The 22,675-nt window shown below is 47.4% G+C and overlaps 1 protein-coding gene across 5 annotated transcripts in view; it reads left to right on the top strand.

Moving 5' to 3' along the window:
• LOC8023937 (bromodomain adjacent to zinc finger domain protein 2B) overlaps positions 1-22,675 on the top strand; it is a 96,785-nt gene that overhangs the window by 58,678 nt on the left and 15,432 nt on the right. For 2 of the 5 annotated variants that reach the window (XM_029966339.3, XM_029966344.4), the window contains 12 exons: positions 249-353; positions 2,141-2,250; positions 2,364-2,438; positions 3,352-3,661; positions 5,080-5,139; positions 5,645-6,656; positions 7,336-7,494; positions 10,207-10,385; positions 13,062-13,483; positions 14,406-14,661; positions 21,950-22,039; positions 22,547-22,603. In XM_029966339.3, coding sequence (XP_029822199.2) covers positions 249-353; positions 2,141-2,250; positions 2,364-2,438; positions 3,352-3,661; positions 5,080-5,139; positions 5,645-6,656; positions 7,336-7,494; positions 10,207-10,385; positions 13,062-13,483; positions 14,406-14,661; positions 21,950-22,039; positions 22,547-22,603 — 2,835 coding nt within the window. The remainder of the gene's footprint in view (positions 1-248; positions 354-2,140; positions 2,251-2,363; positions 2,439-3,351; positions 3,662-5,079; positions 5,140-5,644; positions 6,657-7,335; positions 7,495-10,206; positions 10,386-13,061; positions 13,484-14,405; positions 14,662-21,949; positions 22,040-22,546; positions 22,604-22,675) is intronic. The other 3 variants (XM_029966342.4, XM_029966341.4, XM_029966340.4) reach the window with 3 other exon arrangements.

Here is a 22,675-nt window from a genome sequence, read left to right as displayed (position 1 = left end):
TATGAGGCTGCAGGCAGGGGATCATGTTTTAGTCAACTAGGGAAGGCTCAAACCCGCAAGGATGCAGGAACTTGAAATATTTGTAAAACAGTACCTTCAGTCTAATAATCGTGTTAACACGAAATGCCCAGCATTTTTACTAGTTGCTTTCGATAGAGTGCTTTCTGTGGTACCCCTCGTAAATTCTTATAGAGTCGGTCTCGTTTTATGAGTGCAGCGCATGCTTATAAGGTTGATCTGCTTTTCAGGCTGTGACTGTTCTTGGCCAGCACCTCAAAGATGCTCCAATCACCAATGACAGCTTGACTGAGGCCTTGCACCTGTACTTTATGGCCCTGGATAAGGAGTGTGCTGTGAGTAAATGCCTTTGTTTTCAACTCAGTTATAGTGCTCAAAAGTACTAACTCATTAGCCAAAAAAAAAAAAAAAGTGTTGTATTGCAGTAAAATCTTGTTTTAGTAACTTCGCATAGAGTAAAACTTCGGTTGTAGTAAAAGGAAGCACTGGTCCCAACTGGATTTCCATTTCCTCTATGGCATAAAAATCAGATATAGTAAACCGTCAAAACTCAGAATACCTGCTATAGTAAAACACGGCAGTACCGATGAAGTGTTATTTTCCCTCAACAGCATACTTTCTCTTTGGCTCGGTGCAGATTGACTCTTAGACACTCTAAAAGTGTGCATTAACTACCAAAGTTCTACAAGCTACTGTGCCGTCGTACGATGACAGCTTTCTGAGAGTGCGTCAGTGGTGCTGTGGTCGCTCGCAATTGTTTCCATTCCTGGGGGTCCACGATCGTCTGCCACAACAATAACATAGGCCTAACGAAGCCGAGAAGGTGCCACTTTTTTTTAGTGTTCAAGAATGAACAGCACGTCACAAATGCTCTGCATTGTAAGTGAACTACACTCGTTCAAAAAGCAAGAAATGACTAGTAGAGAACGCAGTTCCCTAGCAGCAACAGGCAGGCAGGGAACTGCGTTGGTCGTCATTGGAAGTTGGGCAGCAAAGGTGCCATTTTTGACGCGACCGTTGAATAATGGACCAAACAAAACCCAGAGAAAGAACCTGAACCCACTCCTACAGGCCGTGAACTTTAATTGGCTTTGGACTGTCGGGGGCTCTAAATTCAGCAGCTGCTAAGGGGCAATGCTATGCTCACACAAGCCTCAAGAGCTTCTTTATGAAGTACAAAGCACCTGCAGAACAAACTGATATAACTGATTTCTTTCCTGCAACATATTTTTATAGTCGTGGTGTTTGTTTTTGGACTAATAAACATTTTATTATTTTCCATAAATTTTTAAAGCTTCAGTAACAGATTTTTTTTAAGGTGTTTCCAATATGGTAAAGATTACTGCCCGGTCCCTACAGGTTTACCATAAAGGGGCTCTTCTGTATTTACATTCTAAGACTCATTTTGAATAAGGAGCATTTCTAAAACATGTATTCTCGAGACGTTGACCCTGAAATGAAAACATGCTTTGGAGTCGCTCAAGTGTGTCTCGCTATGTAAATTTAGTAATAAAAGTTTTTTCGGGGAAAGTTTATTTTGTCACATGCCCAAAAAAACAAAAAAAATATTTTTGGGAGTCCAGTGCTTTTAATTGAAAGAATGGTATACAGTCTAAGCTTGTTATAACAAACCTCGATTCTGACCAAGATTTCAATCTGTTGTCAAAGGAGTATGTTGTATGCATATATGAAGTTGAGTCAATTGTATGTAGACGAAAACCAACCAAACTTCACAAATCGGTATGTTATATCCAAATGTCTGTTTTAATGAGCTTAGACTGTAGTCTCATTGGGCAATCCTATTGTGTTTAACCATGTCTTTTGGAACAATGCTTTTCTTTTTCTAAATAAAATGAATAAAGCTCTCAGCCTTTCCACTCTGGTGAAGAAGGAAGACTAGCGAAGCTGTACTATGGAGGGAATGAAGTATTGGCCGATCGCAAGTTAGCAAGCCAGAGTGGAAAGGCTGGAAAGGTTGCGCCTTCTATGAGCGACGGTGGCAGCCAGAGTTTTCTGTCATCATTTGTTTGCTGACGGACACGATACTGGGGAAACTAGCCCTTAACAGCTCCGCTGTAAAACATGGAATAAATAGCTAATGTCCTGTGATTCGTTATATCAGATGTATCAGTGGGTCACCGAGAAGCCTTTCCTGGCGTTGAACCCGACCCAGAAGTCTGAGATCCTGGCTTTTCTCTGCAACGAGCTTCTGTGCAGCCGGGCGGTGGTTCGGTAAGAGTTTTCTTTTTTTGTTTTTTCCCTTTTGCTTTGCTATTCTCTTTTTACACAAGCAAATAAAAAACATTCCTCTCATTCACCGACTTCACACTTTTGTCATACTATAGGCAAGTGGACACCAGTATTGAAACCGTGAACACCCTCAGAAAGGACAAGTGGCTGGCTGAAGGGGAGCTCAGGAAGTGAGTTGCATTTCCCTGTCATTCGTTTCCGCGGCTTGCCTTTTATCTCGGCAATTTTGTTTCAAGAGGCCACACCTTAAATGATGCAACAGAACTGAGAAATAAACAATTATAGTATGCTATAGAGGGTTCTTGTAGGTTGAGGATAGCTGCGAGACTTTGTTCTTATTAAACGAAATGGTTCATTGTCATTGCTTGAGAAAGTAGGTTTGTCAGTTTAGCTAAATTTTTTCAGAACTATAGGCGATAAAATCTATGACTGAAAAATAGTGCTTTTGTATAGCTTGAGACTGCTTTCTTTCTTTGCTTTTTTTTTTTGGAGTATGTAAGCTATGTAGAAGAAGAATTGCCTGGCAATTATAGCCTCATGTAATTACTCTTTGAATGGTCTCTTGTGACAGGTGCATTTCAAGAGGCAACATTCATTCAATAACTTCAGATATCAAAATTGTTTCATGGAGGTTTTTCCACTGGGAAGTTAGTCTACTGCATCCAGTGTCTTCACCGAGGATGGGCAATTTATCATTGTGCAGCAGGGTTATACCACCGTAGGTGCTCGCTCCTACGGAAACTGGGAGTGGTGGGGACCAAACCTGAGGACTGGTCTCCATGCTCTGGAGCAAGAGCTTTTGCTCCACATATCCCAGAGTTGAGGTGTGCAAAGTTTTTGAATCGAGGGAGGGGGGTGGGTGGGATAGGGCAGCTAAGCACCGGTCTCCCCGACTCTGTAACCTTGTTAGCTGTGTTCGAGGCCCACCGGTCATCTCGGATGTCTAGCCGCATTTTTTGCGCAGTTCATTCGCTCCCCGCTCGACGTCTGCCCGGCTGTGTTTTTTTTGCAACCAAGGCACGCTCGTTGCGTTAGAAGAGACCCCGCCTCCAAAGGCATGCCCGTGGCCGTTCCTCCCCGCAGGCTGAGAGGCATACAGCAGGGCCGTCAACGCAAGGCCATCCTGAAGCAGGAGCTGGAGAACAACAACAGCGGCGCCAACAGCAGTGCCGCGGGCAGCCAGAACAACGGCGGCGGCAGTGTTTCGGGGGTGAGCGCCAACAAGGACAAGGAGTCCGAAGAGGGCAGCATCAAAGGGGACACGCCTAGCGAGGGGGGTGATAAGGCCAGCAAGAACGGCCGGGAAGAGGAGGAAGAGAACGAGGACGGGGCCAACGACAGTGGCAACGAGAGCGACGACCCCCAGGAAGTGGAAAACATGGACGAGGAAGAGGTGCGTGTCCCTCTCCCTCTCCTTCCCAAGACATTTATGTGTCCCACTGTGCAAGAGCTTTGCACCTCCTTTCGTTTGTGTTTGAGCACATTGAGTGCATACCGGGCCGTCACCAAACTGAATCGGTGCTCACTTGGCCTGTGTGGTCTGTGTTCCTTTGTGCCTCTCTCTTTATAGTGGTTTCTCTTTTGCCTGGTGTAGATTTTTCGCGAACAAAGGGTGCAGTCAACCGCGGCCGCGACAAAGACGACGGGATTTGGAAATGTCTTTTCTGAATCCGGAGTTTGTTGTACCTGGGGCTTTAAGACAATGTGTCTTTTTAAGCGCATGGCATCTCATAATTAGATGGCATAGGATTGCGTAAAAGCTAATGTGAATATTTTTTTTGTAAATTTTCGACACAAAGTAGCTACAATAAACCCACATTTCTGTTTATGATGCTAGCCGACATGCATGCTGGCATATATTGTAAGCGAGCAGATGTCAAGGTGTCTGGAGGTGTGCATCTCCTGTGATAGATTTTACACTGCAGGAAAGAGCTGTAGGTATGAAGGATGCACTTCTTCCTGTAGCACAGCTGGAGAACATGTCATTGAAATACAGCAGAACTTGATTGATACAAGGCTGCAGAAAAAGTTTATAACCAAAGGAAATGAAACAGCTGATAATGCCACTGAACAGGAAGAGATGCAATAGGAAGGTACCCGCACGGAACTAGGGGGTCCAAAAGTAAACATTAAACGGTCAGCATGCTTCATAGGGGGAAATACATTGGGCTGTAAAAGAGAGCCACGCTCCTTGGCCAGCATGCTTGTGCACTCCAGCAAAAGTGCTATGCTTGGTGAGCTAGGGAATTGCTTTCTATAACTTCTCCTTGCAGGACGCAAGGTGTGTAAACTGCTTGCTTAGGTGTGTAAACTTACCCAGTTTTTCCGCGATGTTGTCGAGGACACATGCAAGAAGGGTGAGCGAGCCTGTGACGCTTTTTGCAGTGAAGCAGAACTTGTCGAGTGCAAAGCAAAGTGAACTTTCCCCATGCAGTCTGCCCAGCGCCTGAACGTGCTGTGACATAGGACAATAAGATGTTTTCGTTTCCACTGTAATTATGGCACTTCAGTTTCTAACCAATTTCACGAAAACATTTCTCAGTTTGTACAGTTTAGCTCTTATTTACCCGTGGTGCTGCTTTTAGCTTGGTTGTCAAAAGTGGTGTAGAATTACATTGGAAGGGTACCACCAGGACCGGGCAACAAAGATTTGTTTGTTTTAACAGAAATTTAGCTATTTCTGTGTTTGATATAAGTGGGTTCAGCTGTACTACTGGTGCTGCTTTCATGATTTTACTAGTTGAACTAACTTGTTTCTCAAAATTGGCTGTTGTCCTGCTTCTAAAGTACTCGATTTCTTCTCGTTTTCAGGACAGTGAACCGAGCCTGACAAACGAAGAATTGGAAAAGAAAATCGACAAGCTTGCTAAGGTCTGTTGGTTCTAGTTTGGTTTCCCCTCTTGGCCCTTTCTTCGCTTCCAAATTTTCAAATACCTGGCTCATTCGATTTACCTGCGCCCCTGGCACCAGCTGCGATCGGTGCACATCGCCGTATTTGATTTCGGAGTACAGCCTATCTGAAAACACTACTGGAAGTACATAGCCCTGCACTTTTCTGCACCACACTACGCTTTTCAGCACCGGCACAGACTGGTGCAGGTAAATTGAATGAGCCCGCTCATTCACTTCTAGGTTTGAGCAACACAGCAGCTAGAACTTTTGTGCATTTCCAGCTTTTTCAACTGGTGCCTCTTCGTTAATCGCGCTTCTTATTGTTGATTCCCAACCCCTTGTCTCTGACTGTTGCCAGCCTTCTGCAGAATTTGCCTTGTACAGAGCGTCGATCCTCAATGCACGACCGTACAAAGCTCTGCGCCCTCATTCTTGTAATCGAGTTTGCCGTTCTCTGCCGACGAACTAAACCTGACGTTGTTAGTCTTCTTGCGCTCAGCAACAGGCGCAGTTCCAGAGCAAAGTGGCAAAGGCGAGCAGCAGCATCCGGGCCGTCATGCTGGGGCAGGACCGCTTCCGGCGGCGCTACTGGCTGCTGCCCGTGGCGGGCGGCGTCTTCGTCGAGGCCATGGAGTCCTGCGAGCAGGACGGCATGGGGGACTTTGTGGCCACCGACTACATGGCCGACGAAGACGAGGACAACACTAGCGAGGACTCATCGCTTCCCAAGAGCAAGGCCTCTGTCAAGGAGGAGGGGAAGGAGACTCCGGCGGAGGGAAGCCCCAAGATTCCCAAGGAAGAGGTGGCCACGAGAGAATCCAACTCGGCCGAAACCCCCGCTGCTTCCGCTGGCAAAGAGGAGGATGTCAAGGCAGAGACCGAGGTGAAGGCTGAATTGGAAGAGAAGGCCGTCTGCAAGGACGAAGAGGACGGGAAGGTCGAGGAAGCGAGCAAGGTGAAGGTGGAAGAGGGGGCTGCGAAAGAGCCGCCGGCGCCCGTCACCACCACATCTGCCGCCACGCTGTCGGCCATGACGCTGTCCACCGCGTCACTGCCGCCGCCTCACAAGTCGAAGAGCCCCCTGCCGGAGCCGACCTTGGAGCAGAGCTGGATGATGCACTCGCCCTTCTTCGCCTCCATCATTGCAGGCAACATGCTGTTCAACAACGGGTCGTTCCCGTCGTCGTCTCCGTCTCCGCAGCTGGCCGGGGGCAAGGAAGGGGCGGCCCTGCTGGAGGGCTTCCCCTCGGTGTCCGCGGAGCAGATGCTCAAGAACCTGGCCCAGAAGCGGCCCAAGCCCTGGTTCAGTGTGCTGCCCCGCATCCCCTGCGACGAGGAGTCTGTGGCGAGGCTGCCCGGCACCGGCAAGGACGGAGACGACGACGACCTGGAAGAGGAGGTCGTGCTGCTGGGGACTCCGGGTGCGCGGATTGTGAGCATCATAGAGACGGAGGACACCACCAACCAGCACGACAAGGCCCAGCCTGTGCCTCTGGGTACATTTTCTTTTCATTTTCTTAGCGTAGTCTGTTTGGGAGTTTGCTTCTCATTGGTAGGGAGTGAACAGCAAGTTATTCTTGACCTTTCAACTGTCCCAATTCTCTCGTGTTGTATACTGTCTGGCCCTTTTTCACTGTCAATATGGTACCTTGTGGGTGTCACTGGCAGTATGGTACCTTGTGGGAACATGAGGTAGGCAATGTTGCTGTGGAAGTTACGGTCCTTAAAAATATAGACGGAGGAAAGTTGATTGTGAAAAAAATGAAAGAGAAAGTATGGCATAAAAAAAATGTTATCGTGACTTTATTACGAGTATGCAAACATAACGCGGCTCTTTGACAAGTATGCATTTGATATGGCCAGAAAGTGGATGCACATCCTGGCCCACCCCAAGGCTGAAAATTGCTTTAATTTAATTGAAAAAGATGTAAGGTAGGAGCTTTGTGTGGGTGGACCCATCATTTCCTTTAGGGTGGAAGGTGTTTCAAATAGGCATGGGGTCATCTGCTTTCTTGGCTCCAATTATTGGCTGACAAATTTCAAGGGCTGGCACAATCTCGCCACATGGTTTTCCTTTATTCTGGGTTTGGTTTTGTGCTTTCCATTGTGCGTGCGGGTCAAACGGAGTTAGCACTGCGAAGAGTCGGCCCGCTGATGCTCGGTGTCTGATGACAGAGTACCTGCGGGGCTGGTGGCGCATCACGGACTCGTCCCAGCTGCGCACCCTCATGGCTGCCCTGCACAGCAACGGCATTCGAGAGAAGGCCCTGCTCAAGCAGCTCGAGAAGAACTTCAACTACGGCCTGACCGCCTGCATTCCCAACAGCCAGCAGGGTGAGGGACCAGGTTTCCGTGACCCTTGGAAATTGCTGCTTGTTTCTGCAGTAGAGACGTGCCACCTATAGCTGTGTGTGTGGGAGCATGTGATGCAGCTTGTTTAAGTGTTCCTGTTTAGGTAGCTTGTTTTCTTATAGCAGTGGTTCTCAATCACTGGTGTTTTGGGGACTGCTTCTGGATCGGCAGAAGTGATGGGGGACCCCATCTACCGAGAAGAGGGGTTGGAAGATGGCAACAACTGAAGTAAACTTTGAATCTCGAAAATGGAGAATAATCAACGCTGGGGGCACTAGGTGCACATGGTTCGGTCCAGTTAGCTATGTAGGACTGCTAACGTCAATAAAAAAATCACACGAGTGCGCTTAAGACTGCTTGCGTGTAGGAAAGTGAAAGCATTATAGTCCCGCAGGAGAAATGTTTTCGAGTAACGTTTCTACACGTACTAAAGTTTAGGACAACGTCTAGGACGACCTAAGGGACGACTTTTAGGATGACGTCGAGAATGATGCCTAGAGGACTATGCATAGAACGACCTTAAGGACAGCGTTAAGAACGACATCTAGGACGACTTCTAGAATGACCTCTATGACAACTTGTAGGATGATGTCGAGAACGGTGCCTAGAGGACAACACCCAGAGGAGGACACGAGGCTGTGGCGTATTTGCATGTGCGGCCACGTTGGCCTGCAGAAGCTGTCGTAGATATAGACGCTGCTGCCGATGTTGAGGTCGTAGATGTAGACGCGGTTGCCTCACAGTATCGCATGAAGCAGGCAACGAGCACAGATAGTCTGAAGCGTACCTTTTGTGCACGGCGCTCCAGCGGTGACACAATGCTGATGATGTAGGATGATATTTGATGACATATTTTTACAGCGGAGCTTCAAGGGCTAGTTTCCCCGGTATCGTGTCCGATACTGGGGAAGCACAAAACTCCGGACAGCTGCCGCCATCCATGAGCAATGGCGGCAACCTTTCCAGCTTTTCCACTCTGGTGTTCACCAGAGTGGAAAGGCTGAATTTCTTTAAGCTTCATTCTAGAAGTCGTCTTTGAGGTCGTCCTAAACGTCGTCCTTGGCGTCGTCCTAGACATCGTCCTTGAGGTCGTTCTTGAATTCGTCCGAGAGGTTGTCCTCGAGATCATCCTAGAAGCCATCCTTGAGGTTGTCCTAGACGTCCTAAAAGTCGTCCTTGAGGTCGTCCTAGACGTCGTCCTAGAAGTTGTCCCTGAGGTCGTCCTAGACGTCCTCGAGGTCGCCCTAGAAGTCGCTCTTGAGGTTGTCCTAGACGTCGTCCTTGAGGTCGTCCTATACGTCGTCCTCTAGGCATCGCCCTAGACATCATGAAAAGATAACAGCTTCGCTGGTCTTTTTTCTTCACCAGAGTGGAAAGGCTGAAAGTTTTTTATGGCAATATTTTGGTCACAATGCTGACGACGTTAGTTTTTCACATAATGTGACAAGTGAGGTTGTCCTAGAGGTCTATGACAACTTCTGACGCATGCCGATTGAGCGCATGCCGCTCAATCACATTTTTATGGCCATTTTCTCCCTATTTTCGCTCAGTGGAACAAGTAAAGCTTTAGCCTTTAAAATAGTTTTAAGGCGAAAGCCTTACTTGTACCATTGAGCGAAAACGCGGCGTTGTAGTGCCCGAAAGATGGTCATAAAATTGTTATTAAGCACGCGCCACTCAATTGTATGCTCAAGCTCAAGGACAACGCCGTCTTTGGCGTTGTCCTAGAGGTCTTCCTAGACGTTGACGTCCTAAACATCATCCTAGAGGTCATCCTAAACGTCGTCCTTTAGGTCGTCCCTGGCATCGTCCTAAACGCCGAGCTCGACGTTGTCCTAGAGGTCGTTCTAGACACCATACTGGGCGTCGATCTCCAGGACGTCGTCTTATACGTCGTCCTAAACTTTAATATGTGTAGAAACATTACTCGAAAACATTTCTCTTGCGGGAGGTAGCTATTGCCTTCCTATGCGTAAGCAGTCTTGAGTGACCTGTCATTTTTATTGTTCGGCTTGACTGAGTTGAGGTCTTTGGGGATCCTAAGGGGGCCTTCAGAGACCCTGAAGGGTCTGCAGACACCCATTTGAGAACCATTGCCTTAAAGCATATGGCTGTGCTGGTGAATTGTGCAACTGCCAGACAGAAAAGAGAAAAGCCACTGTATTTATGTTTCTGTTTAAGAGAAGAACATATTTGTGCCTTTTCTGGGCTCATAAATATGTGTTATAAGTGGGATTCCGTGTTTTCGGTGAATACCGATAGACCTAAAAAAAGTATTGCCCCCTTTAATCGTACTGTCCTTGAATAACGAAAAGTTAAGCTTGGTGGGAAGAAACCTTTAGCTTTGTTTTGTGTTAATCCGAAGTGTAGTCCTGCACTGAACTTTCTGTGAGGCCTTGTTCGAGGACCACACCTTGTATCTCATTTCCTTCTCTTATCTGTGCTGGGACGTTTACCAAGTATTCTGTTTCTTGAAGGCTAGGGAAAGCCCCAATAAATGGCAACCATTGTTTGACACCAAAAGACACAAAACCTCGAGGAAAAGAAGTAAAATTCCAAAAGAAACCCTGAAAACATGGAACCCTGGTAATAAGTGGTTGCTGCATCATACCGACCTGACTCCCGTTGCTCGTGTCTCGGCTCGTATAGAATCTGACCTGCTTGACGCCGGCGGCGGCATGGGGACAATTGCAGACGTGGGCCTGGAGATCACGGACCTGGATCGGGAGGTGTCCGAAAAACACGGGGGCGCCCCCCCGCCGGACTACGAGGACCAGTGGTCCCCCGAGGTGGCCCTGCGGGTGGACCTGGCCATCTTGGCACAAGTGGAGGCCCTGGAGCACAAGGTGCTCGGGGCCAGCATGCAAGTCAAGGTGGGCACACTCCCCCTCCCTCTCTTTCGCTCGCCTCCAAGTACTGCAGGTGGTCAGAGCGACACCCATATGTGAGGTAGACCCACACGAAATGCGAGGAAGACATTTTAGTCTCCGTCCTCGCCAAAGTTTCTGATCTTGTCGTATATTGAAATGGATCTCAATGTTATACAGTGTAGACCGCATATAACGTATGTCGCGGGAGTCGCGAAAATCCGCACTATAAGCGGTACCGCGTTATAACCGAAACATCAATTTTTCAGGCCAAAATACATGCCATAAGACAACTTACCTTTGCAGGGGTGGAACGGATGCGCCACTTGCGCCATTTTGCGCCAGACGCATATGTCTGCGCCATCCTGCGCCATGTTGCAGAAACTGCGCCACAGCCAATACCTCGCGCCATTATGCGCCAGATCGCAAAACATGCGCCAAGAAACTTTTTATTATGTCTTGGTTTCGGTTTTATTGACTCGATTGGCAACAATGAGCGCGTTCAGCCTGGTCGGCCTTGCAATCCTTTGTTCTGTTTATTCTCCCTGTGTATCCCGAGTCGGAAGCGCGCGAAAAAACTCGGATTCTAAGCGCCACACCACCTGCGGCTGGATTGTTATTCTTCAACCATAAGCGGTTAAGCAAGTTGGCTGAGGTGAGGTCGAGTCGTTAAGCGTCAGATTGCCTGAGGCTCTGCGGCCCGGGATCCGGACGTCAGCCAGTTGAAAACAAATGAGCAAGATATTCCTTTTAGTACTTCGTCGTTAGAAGTTGGAACCGCATTCTCGCAAGATAAATCGTGATTTGATTGAACTGAAACGCAGTCCGATCCGAAACCTTTCCGGCCAGCAGCTCTTTTGCGAGTGATAGATCTGCTCGGCGTACTTTAACCTTGCTCCTGCTTATCGCTTCAAATACGATAACTACGTTAATTGTAGTCTGCTGCTTCGTAATCGAGTTGCACAATAGGATAAACGCGAAATTTGTTGCCCTGTTCCTCCGTGCAACTGCACGTTCATTGCTTGCGCACGTCACGGGGTTTGCACATATAATTACTATGTCGAGCACGTGTGGATTGTGCGATAAGCAGTGGTGGTTTGCATTTTGAGCAGCTGAAAGCCGCTCGGAAAATATCAAGGACGCTATCTTGAGAAACAGGGTACTGGCTTTATGATTCTCATTAAGGCTCACAAAGTTTCAAGTTTTCGCATCTGTTACACCCATCTACCTAGGTCCCTAACCATTCATGTTCATCTGTTCTGCTAAGTACGATTGAAATTGCTCCCGTGCTTGTCTAAGACACAAGTTGAAGTGCAATGAAAACTGATCTGAGCTGCTCCTAGCCTGCTCCAGAACGTAGTTTTAGCTGCTCCCAACCTGCTCCAAAACAGCTGTTTCAGCTGCTCCCATGGCTGCTCCCAGGTACATTTCATGAGTTCCACCTCTGCTTTGTAAAAGAATTTATTTTATGTTAGATGAAAAATAAAGCTTAGTTTGAGGAAAGTCTTTATTTCACCAGACTAGTACACTTCTCTCTCAAGTGTGTCACACATTTTGAAAGAAATGAGCGGCTTTTGCCTGGCGCAGCCTTTTAGCGGCGTCGCGGGTTGCGAACGGACGTCGCGAGCGTTCAGGATTGCTAACCCTAATCACTCTTCTATGGAGATGAAAACGCGTGAAAATTCGCATCCTTCATACGGTACGCGCCAGTAATACCTTGAACTTGAGCACACGCATGAAATGCGCCAAATAAGAAATCCGGGCGATGTTCGAGGACACAAATAAATCACCACTGTAGTCGAAGTAAACAAACACGACGACACGGGCGTTTCTGCCGTCTTGAGAGCGCCGCCACGACATCGCCGCTCGAGTAGGTGGATCTTCCCTTCTAGTACGTGCTGAATTATCATAGCGACACACAACGGAAATTCAGTCAAGGATAGCGCTTTTACGCGGAACGATGAGATGAACGCCGTCTACGACGACGATCACAACGTTGATCACAACCAGCAGCCAGCCCGCGACCGGCATGCATGCAACGCGCGCGAACACTTCTCCTCAACCTGCGATTGGTCTGTCGTTGCGGTTGTTGGTTTCTAACGCAGCGGAGGGACGCACGCACGTGAACGACACGTGCGTGCGTCCCTCCGTCGCTAGGGCGACTGAAACCTCTCTCCGCTTCTTCGAGCAACCTCCTTGCCCCGCGAGTGCCGCTTGCGCCGTCAGCGCAGTTAGTGTCGCACAGGGAAGCGTGCTCGCTGCTCCGGTCGTCGGCGCGGTCGGCGGGCTGTGCCAGAAACCGCACTATAACCGGTATTTCCCTTCGCGCGCCTGCGTTTTAAGCGGTATGTAATTACATAGAGTTCTATGGGAGGCGAACCGGTGGTTTAAAAAAACCGCGTTATACCCGGTCCTGCACTATAAGCGGTTACGTTGTAAGTGGTCTATACTGTATAATGATTCGCGTAGAGCGAGAAAGGCAAGCTTTGTTGACAGAGGGAAGATGAGAATGGTTGAAAGAAGGTGTGATGCACATGCTTTGGGGGCGATTCGCCGAACACCGTCATTCTCGGCACGTTGCACACACAGCGAGTCGAAGGAGAGCCGTCTATTATTTATTGCTTGTACCGTCAGTCCCGGAGGTAGAACGGCGTGGGTACAACTTGCGCCTGCGTTGCTCAGCAGGGCTGGCGACCTCCGCCCAAGGTCTCGGACGACCCGAGCCAGGAGTACCGGCCCTCATGCGTGCTGTTGCACAAGAAGCTGCTGGCGTCGTCCGACGAGGACGACGAGGATGACTCGAGCACCTCTCCGACGTCGAACGTGTCCTCTCCCGGCACGAAGGAGAAGTCTCAAAATACGGAGAAGGACTCGAAGGAGCCGGTCGAGGTTTGCGTGGCGGACGAAGGGGCTCCCGCCACGCAGCTTGAGGAGTCCGTCTCGGACGAGCCCCCCAAGGAGCTGGCGCCCAAGGCCGCTCCGAAGGAGGCTCCCACGGCCGGTACGGACAACTTCGTGAATCCCATCGAGGTGACTAAGGAGAGGCTGCTGAACCTGGAGATGGTCATCGAGAGGAGGTACATGCGTCCTCCCCTGGGAACCAGGTGAGACTGCCGTCTTTCGAGTGTTCGCTGGGGCGTCGGCGTTGTGACTGCGTCTTTAAGGTGCTTTGTTTCTGTTTGATGACGCCGTGGAAGCATCGTGTCGTTTCCCGTCGCGACACTGGTGGTGCCTTGGCGGAAAAGGGGGATGAGGCAGACGCCGGTTCTGCTGCAGGCCGCTCTGCTGCGAGACGGACGACGTAAACTAGGGCGGAAGGGAGACGGGATGCCGTAATGATAGCTTCCCTCACGACCGCTCGCTTTTTTTGACGGCCTGTGTGCGACCAACCTCCGGGGTCGTGACGGCGATGTAACTTGTTGCCACTTTGGGACCGCTTTCGATGCACGGGCGGGATGGGACCGTAAAGTTGCTGGTCAAAGACGTGTTCCGGGCGTCATGCCGAAGCCTCTGAATGACTACTGATGCTCTGCTTAGCTGTTTGTCTTTTTTGAGCCGTCATCTCGCAGTTTCCCACTAGTACATGATAGGGGGGGGGGGATTGGGTGTAAAGGACGTGCATGAAAACCCTTCCTCATCTCGATTTTTTCCACTGGTTGGAGGCGTACCCTTTGTGTCTGCCAGAAGTTAATTGTAAAACAAAATGTCTAAAGCCCCATTAAAAAAAAAAAAATAAAAAAAAAAACCCCTTAGAATTATATACTGTAAATGACTTATTTTTCGCGGGCTCAACATATTCATGGGTTTACATTTTACAGGAATTGTTCGCTGGACCTATTTTTTGCGAATTGTAGGAGATTCTTGAAATTCGCAAAAATTAGGTCTTCGCAAAATTAAGTCATTTATAGTATGCCAGGTTTTTTTATTTGTGTCTGCGCAAAGAAGCAGCTGATGCCTTGTTTTAAAAATTGGTGAGAGTTACCGACTCGCGCGTTAAGGACTCTGTTTCCCGTCTCGGGCGTGCAGCGGCAACAGCGTGCCCCAGACGGGCTCCGGCGCCAGTGGAGGCAACAAGTCGGACGAGGAGGGAGCCTCCGGCGGCGGGGCGGGGAGTTCCGCGGCGGGGCCTGCGGCTCCCGGGGAGGAGGAGGAGGTGGTGGTGCCCCCCGGACTGGCCCGGTGGCGAGAGGCCGTGGCCGCCTGCCAGACGGCTGCCCAGCTGGCCATGTGCCTGAGCCACCTGGAAGGCAGCATTGCCTGGGACCGCTCCATCATGAAGGCGGTCAGTGCCGGCTTTCCCCGCAGCGGCGAACCCAGTTAGGGTCGCCGGCTGGTTAAGAATGGCCGGAAGGTCCTTCATGGCGCAAACGTCTTACCTTCGATGACGCTCGCGCGTCTTCGAGAACCTCGAGCGTGCACACGCTGCCAAAGCACGGGAGAAGGCAGCAAGCACGGGCTGGAAGCCAGACAGAAGAGATGTTTGCTGTTCTCGTGGGGAAGTTGCGGGACTCCGCTGGAAGGCCGAGTGTATGGGCACATACCCTCGACGGTATTCCGAGTGCCGCTAAAGCCCAAGGTTACCCGTGGAAGAGAAAACTTGGCTTCTGAAGTAGGCAAACTTCGTAAGAGAAATTGACAGTTTCTGATTTGGGGACGCTGGGTTCATCGTTAAAAATACATTGGATCTTTCTTCTCCGCTTTTTAGTGAGCCTTTTTTTTAATGAAAATAATCCCTGGAGAAGGGGAACAAGAGGGACAAAGGACGAACACAAAATCTCCAAACACAGCTAGGTGACTGGTGCGCGACTGAAAAAATCCGCCTGGTCCGGGATTATTTTCATCATTCTTGTCCAGCTCGCTTGCACCTTTGCATTTAATTGCATTCTAATTGTAACTTTTTTTAGTAACCCCTTAAAGGGGCCCTGCAATGACTTTTTGACTGGTTTTAATTGGCACGAACATGAGCGCACTGAACGTAGTAACTTAAGGCCACGGTCCCACTGAATGTGGCAGTTTAGGTACTTTTTGGCAGGTCATTACTCATCTCCTTTTAAATACAGCTTTGTGGGATTGATGTCATTCGAAAAATAATGCAATCCTCTTTCATTTGATATTATGTGTGTGTTGGTTTTTACTGTTCATGCGCATTTGTAGCGTTGCGAATATGATGTCGCGGACCCTTACTTGCTCCGCTAGTTCATGTTTTATGAACGATCCATTAAAGATAACACGGTTCCAATATAGCAGTTTTGTTAAGATGATGTCGGAGCAGAATGTAACGATACACTTTTTTGATATTTGCACTACTTTGTTTCTTTCATCCCTCCAAACATTGCCCTAAAATTGACATTTTTCAGCACAAATATGTTTTTAATGACAAGCGCTAGGACAATGAAATTATCTAGAGATGTAGTGCTTATTATTGGTAATATTCAGAAAAAAAAATTTAATGATGTGTAAAATTTTTTTGTTTAGATATTTTATATCAAACGTAGCACTTTTTGGTGCTTGGAGTCATGGTACTTCAAATGCCGCTGAGGAAATAATTAAACTATGATAAAATCGTTTATATCATTTAGAGCTACAAAGGTTGCCCAAGAGGTGGACGATGGCTTTTTTTCATTTTCAAAGTCATAACGCTCCAGGAGCCCTTCAAACTTACCTGTTTTTGACGATATCTGTTTTGAACATCAAACATATTTATTCGCATCTAATAACATTTATTGTTCGGAATAGATATACATTGCAATGTATTAGATTTTCACAATGATATTGCTTTGGTTTTTAATAGGTGTATAGCTTAGATAATTTTAAAAACAATTAAAAACTGTTTGGGTGTTTTGTTGCGCTACCTGGCGGATGGCAGACAAACTGCTGATTTCTAATGTTCAAAAAATTTCCGAGGGCGGCGTTGGCGTCTGTATCATCATCAATCTCCGTGTCTTTTTACCTTCACATTAAAAAAATATATTGGAAGATTTACTATCGATAAATGAAGGGTTTAAGTAGTGGGTCAGGTTAATAAACCTAAGACAAATAATCACACAAGCGTAGCGTGATATAATGTGCTCATTATTTGATATGATTGAAATCAATAAACAATAAAGACGAAGAGGAAGAGAATACGCCCGAGTTCACTTCATGCCTAGAGTCACTAAATGAGCTTTAAAGTATCGGCACTCCGTTCCCCAAAAATTGTTTTGGGCGCCGCCATTTTTGGTCTTGTCAAGAGCAAACGCAACGGCCGATCGTCATGGTCCAAAAGTATGACTTCCTCAGCATTAGATGCGGTGCTAGGAAGCTAATGCAATATTGCAATGCTCTGTCGCGGGTTGTTTAAACATTTGTGGGGGACGGAAAAGCGTTTTCTGTGATTTTAAATAAAGCTTCAGATAACTGCCAACCATGATTTTAAGCCACAATATGGCCAAGTGTCGTTACTCTGAACCGTAGCTACTTTACTGGCACAAGCGGGAACAATAATGAAGAGGCAGGTGTCAATCCACGGGGCTTACGTCATGGCCCCTCCAGGTATTACAAGCCTCTTGAACAAGAGCATGAATAGTGTCATTAAATAAGCTACGCTTCAGAATAGTGACACTTGGCCTTATTGTGGCTTAAAATCATGGTTGCCAGTTATTTGAAGCTTTATCTGAAATCACAAGAAACGCTTTTCCGTCCTCCACTTTAAACAGTTTGCGACAAAGCAAAGCAACATCACATGAGCTTCCTAACACCGAATCTAATGCTGAGGATGTCGCAGTTTTAAATCATGACGATCGGCAGTTGCGCCTGCTCTGCACAAGCACCAAAATAGCGGCGTTCACAACACTGTCGGGGAAGAGAGTGCCGATACTCTAAGCGCAGCTCATTTATTGGCTCTAGTTCCGTGAAACCCCTTTTCCCTGACTGAAACTGAAAGTAAATTTGAATAATACACCATTATTATAGCTTATTTAGTTATAACCAAATACACATAATGAGAGGAGGAAGCGGGCGGGTAGGAGAAACGCAGCTTTTATGTGCGACCGTTCTAACCGTCTCAAAAGAGAGAACGCGCGAGTTTTCGCTGGTTTAAGAAAGGCATCCAAAGAAAAGAGGCGGCACGCTGTGTTCTTTGTTATTATGCGTCTAATTGCAAATTGTTGTGTGTATGTGTAGACAGCCGCAAGTTAGTCTGCCTTAGTGGGCGTCTGGTGTCTCAGCTGTAGATGAGCAATTTAGACAGTGCGGTACAACCGCAAACCTGGGGTCTTTAACGTGCACCACACAGTAAGGATACACGACCGCACGCCGGTACGATGCTCATCCAGATCGAAACGGGCAGGGGCGGGGTGGGTTCTGGAGCGCGAGCTTTCGCTCCAAGCGCTCCGAGCTGGTGTGCGCTAGACGATGCACTCGGCCACCGACTCTTCCCCCCCTTGTGCTGTCTAATTTATATACAGGTATAAGTATTTGAAGATAGGCGATGGACGTCGATCGTCTCGAGGTAATGTAACGTAATAACATTATAGACGCTTTACACACGCGCCAGGTTACAGACGCCATTGCCGACCTTCTATTATCTTACCGAGATATCAAATCACTGAAGCGGGCTTTGGCGAGCCTCCACAAAGGCAAATGCTGGGGAAAAAGACACCGTCGCATCTAAAATACCAGTAACCTGTCCTCCTGTGGTAATGATGGAGCAAAGTGAAAAATATAAGCGAAAACAAAAACTGAAGGGCGGTTATGGCGGCGCCCATGCACAGCTGCTGTAAAGCGTCTATATAAATAATAATTTTGTTGATGGACTGAACGGCTCAATTTTTCAATTCTTGGATAGTAATATGACGGCAGCCTATTGTACTTACTGTTGATGAAGAGCAATATGAGGTGACGAGGTAATGATTAAATGATGAGGCTCTATAAGGACGACGATTTTAGTGGGTGTCGAACCACAACGTACAGTGCCAGACTTGTTTCAAGTATCGTGTACCCAAAGACTTTCTTCACCCGCAACAGAATATGGTAGAATCAATGAGGATGCTGCTTTACAACTGTACGTGGAACAGGAAAACTGCACTGTGCAGAAGTGCGGTTTATTCGTTAATATGAGGGACGGATTTCTAGCAGCGTTCCCTGATTGACTACTTGGAACAAATGGCCTCGTTGACGTAAAGTGTCCCCGTTCCAAAAAGATTCTTGAAGCATACTTAAACCGCAAAGCAGTATGAGGCGAAAAATAAAAATAGAAGCCTGGTGTGAAAGGTCCAAATCACCACCATAGCTTCTACTATCAAATACAAGGGCAGTTACACAATACACAAAGAGGGTTTTGTGATTTAGTTATATTTACACTCAAGGGCGTTGATATCCAACGTATTCAGAGAGATGACACCCCCTGGTCAACCAACATAGAGCCTTTTCTACTCAAGTTTTACATGGAAGGCCCGTCTTCCGCTAAAATTCCTCACGTTGTCCGACCGAATAAACTGCCATTACTCCCGATCTGGGAATCTCTCGATCTTCGTTCGTAGGCCATAGTATCATGAGATCGAGGGGTGTGGCTCTTCTTCCGCCGAATATTGCTTCGGCGGGTGTTTTTACCGTGTAATATGAGACCGTCACGTGCTGCTGGAACAAAAACCTGGCGATTCTTCTCGAACTGACTGTTCCGTGACCTTCAAAAGGGCATTTTTCAGTTTCGCACACCATCTGTTCTGCTTGCCCGTTAGGTGCAGGATGGTATGGTGCCTGATGCCGTTTTTTTTTTCCTTCAAAAACTTGTTTATTTTATTTGAAGCAAGATTTGGCGTGTTATCAAAGAAAAGTATTTTCGGTAGGAAAAAAGTATGTAAAAGAGACCGTAGAACGTCAATGACGTGTTTGGACGTAGTGGCAGGCATCATGTAAACTTCCAGCCACTTAGAGTACGCATCGATCATGACTCCGCAGATTCGGATACGTTTCGCCACCCACCAACTGAATAGTGGATCGTTTTCAATTTCTATTCATGATGGCGTTCAACTCAAGGAAGACTTCGAGTCTTTCCAGAAAGTTTCTGGGAACTATAATGTTCCCTGAAACATAATATACCATTACAACATCTTCCGTGCCCCGTGAAACACAATATTTCGTGACGTATTTTAGTCGTCATTAAAATGGTGAGGTGAGTACCGTAAATCGCGAAGCAGTTTTCTTGACGTCTGCTTCCACTGGTGTCTTGGAAGATTGAGTCTACTGAGCGTGCATTCCTGCAGAAGAAATTTTCATTGATAGAATATTGACACGTCAATCAACATTTGATTCCTTCTTGGTTAGATTTGTTGCGAAAGCCCGTTACAACCGCCGAACCGCATCTCCCTATAGACCTTTCCAATGTTTACAAATCCACAGCTCAGCGTGCGATCTCCACAGCTCAGCACGCGCGTGTGCATCGCTTCGGAAAGCGAGCAAATCACGCGCGATACGCACGAACACTGAAAATGAAACCGGCCAGCAGCCCTTTTCTGGAAAGCTCTATATCAGAGAACAATTTATACCCAGCCTGACATTCTCGCATACATCCGTTTGCTGGGCCACGCTACTTGAGCCAGCTGAGCACAGCTGGCGGCGGCACGAGCAAGGCCACGAGGGGAACGTGATGGTGCTCGAGCCATCCCACTGCGAACCAATGTTTCGGCCACCCCACGGGTGCGTGTCGCCATCTATTGGTTGAACTAACGCCTTGTTCAAGATGGCTGCCGTGGGACCGCAGCCTTAATCAAACTTTTCTTTTCTCAAATTTCGCTTTATTTTAAAAGTTATAGGCGAATTAGAATTACAAAAACAAGCAAAAAATAACCTCCTTCGTGACGTTGTAGGTCCTGGCTTGAGTGGCCGTGAACTAGAGGAGAGGTAGTGAGCTCATGGAGCGTTCACGGTTTCCGCACTCCGGGTCAACGGCTCGAGAGGGCGCCACTAAAGCATATGTTGGATAGGCTCTATGAAGCGGGCGGCCGGGGCGGCTCGCATTGCATTTGCTGCGCGATTAAAGACTATTTCGGCATAACACTTCATGGGCCACAAACGGCAGCAAACACGGGGTAAAGATCAGTTCAAAACGGGAGCCACTTCGCGCTGCCATGCCGCCAAATCGCCAGCAGGGCCCGCGCCGAAGGCCTTCGGAAAGCTCGGAACCGGTCGGATCGTTGAGCCGGTATACGACCGCAGCGCCGCCGCGTACATCCGGGGCTTTTCTACGCTGGCCGTTCGTCGTAGCCTCATCCCACTAATTCTTTCTAGTATGCGCCGTTTTTTCCGCCGCTTGGTGGCGGGTATGTCGACGGGTCTTTTCTTGTTTCCGTACTTTATAAACGGCATTTGTTTCTTTTCTGATCTAAAATACTGAACAAAAACTTCTTTTATAAATAATTGAAACGGTTCGCGCCACTTATATTTTGTATTTCGACTACGAAAAAGCTTTTAGCGGCTCTGACCAGTAGTAAGCCTAGGACCAAACACGTCACATTTTGCGCACTTTTGGTACCGCGGGTCGCCCTCGTCGGTGGAGGTGGTTTCCGCGCCGTCCGGTTAAGATATGACGCACTGATATTTAGTTACTCTCTCCGTGCCCGCTGGCTTGCCCGGACTCCAAGAGACGTGGAAACCTCAAAAAAGGTAGTTGCTTAAATATGATTGCAGGGCCCCTTTAAGTGCCACTTTTTTTTTTTATTAAGGTAACCTAAAAATGCCATATTTTTTTGTTGAGAAGTTTTGTTCTTGGAGTATCACACGTAGAATTTCCAAAGTTTATGATGCGAAAATCGGTATATTTCTGCGCGTGCATGAACCTTGTTAAGGTCGTGCTCATGCGCGTTACGCACCTTACATCTTCCGGGGTTTAGTGTAAAGAAGAAATACACTAAATTGAGGCAGTCCTGTTGATGTTTTCATGCTAAAACACCAAGTACGCTACAGCCACCTTATTTGAGGTTGCGGACTGTGTGGTAGAGCCGCCACCATCCGAATTATTGTTGTCGTCGTCATCAGATTCAGTTGAAGAGGCAAGTTCAGCAACAAAAGTCATTGTTGTCTTCACTCGAGGAACAAAGCTCAACTTCTTCTGGGTCAATCGAGCCTTCTTCGGCGATCGCTTTTCTTTTTTGCAGTGAAGTTCCGCATGCTCCGTCGGCTAGCGACGGGATTTTTAAATGACTGTTGCCAGAATACCTTTTCATTTACCCTACCAACGTTGGAGAAAAGAAAAATACGGCAAATAAAACGAGTGCTGCCATCTATGATCAGTGCCTCAAATGAGCTGAGCTCGTTTGTGGCATTTTTAACCAGAAAGTTGCCGACAACAAAATATGTTTTTGTAAAAGGCAGCCATTGGTAGATTTTCTTGTGATTGCCCCAAGAAAAAAAAAACAACTTTTGGGTCCAGTCATTGTTCAAGGGAAGGCCTTGTGAGCCGAGATGAATGAAGTAAGCAAGCAAAAGAAACAAAGTTCTATACTTATGGCCTTTGATGTTTAGGAGTAGTCCTGGAATTGAAAAGGCAAGCTGAACTGTGAGGGGATGTTCTGATCAGCCCTTCCTTGTTTCAGAGCTGCCAGTTTTGTCGTAGTGGGGACAATGAAGAGATGCTGCTCCTCTGTGACGGCTGTGACAAAGGCTATCACACCTACTGCTTCAAGGTGAGTTGCAAGGGTACTGCATCCACCAGAATTTCCAGGGTCTGTCGCATCAATGAGGTATTTCATAAAAGGACAGTATTTATACTCATTGGTTTCACAAAAGTCTGGAGTTACTGGTAATGGGATGCTTAAAATTCTGGTTGTCAATATGAAAAAAATGCATAATATTTAAGAAAAGTTAGATAGGTACCTACGGGATAAGTCTGGCGCAAACCATGTTTTGTGCTCGACTACAAAGTGCAACGTAGTGTGTCTCCACTGAGAAATTACTGGGACATTGCTCAAAAACTTAGTTGCTTTGACATAAAACCTGATGCTTTTTTTTCTTTCTGCTTAATGCATAAATACTTTTTCTAAATACATTGATGTTTTGAATAAGCCTTGTGCTCTCTGACCATCTGTTCAAGCAAACCTCATCTCACGGAGGTTGTGCTGTCTTTACAACTGCTGTTCATTCATCAATTGAAATTGACCCTCCTTGACGCTGATTCACACTTCCCTCCGCAGCCTAAAATGGACCGCATCCCTGATGGAGACTGGTACTGCTACGAGTGCCTAAACAAGGTTGGAGCATGTTTTCACATTTCGATAACAAACCCTTTGCTTGGACGAAAAAAAATATGGTACATATATCCT

The sequence above is a fragment of the Ixodes scapularis genome, unplaced genomic scaffold (genome assembly GCF_016920785.2).
Source record: "Ixodes scapularis isolate PalLabHiFi unplaced genomic scaffold, ASM1692078v2 PGA_scaffold0__279_contigs__length_252992795, whole genome shotgun sequence".
Classification (NCBI taxonomy): domain Eukaryota; kingdom Metazoa; phylum Arthropoda; class Arachnida; order Ixodida; family Ixodidae; genus Ixodes; species Ixodes scapularis.
Note: the sequence above shows the minus strand (reverse complement) of the source record. Positions and strands in the feature narration are given on the sequence as shown.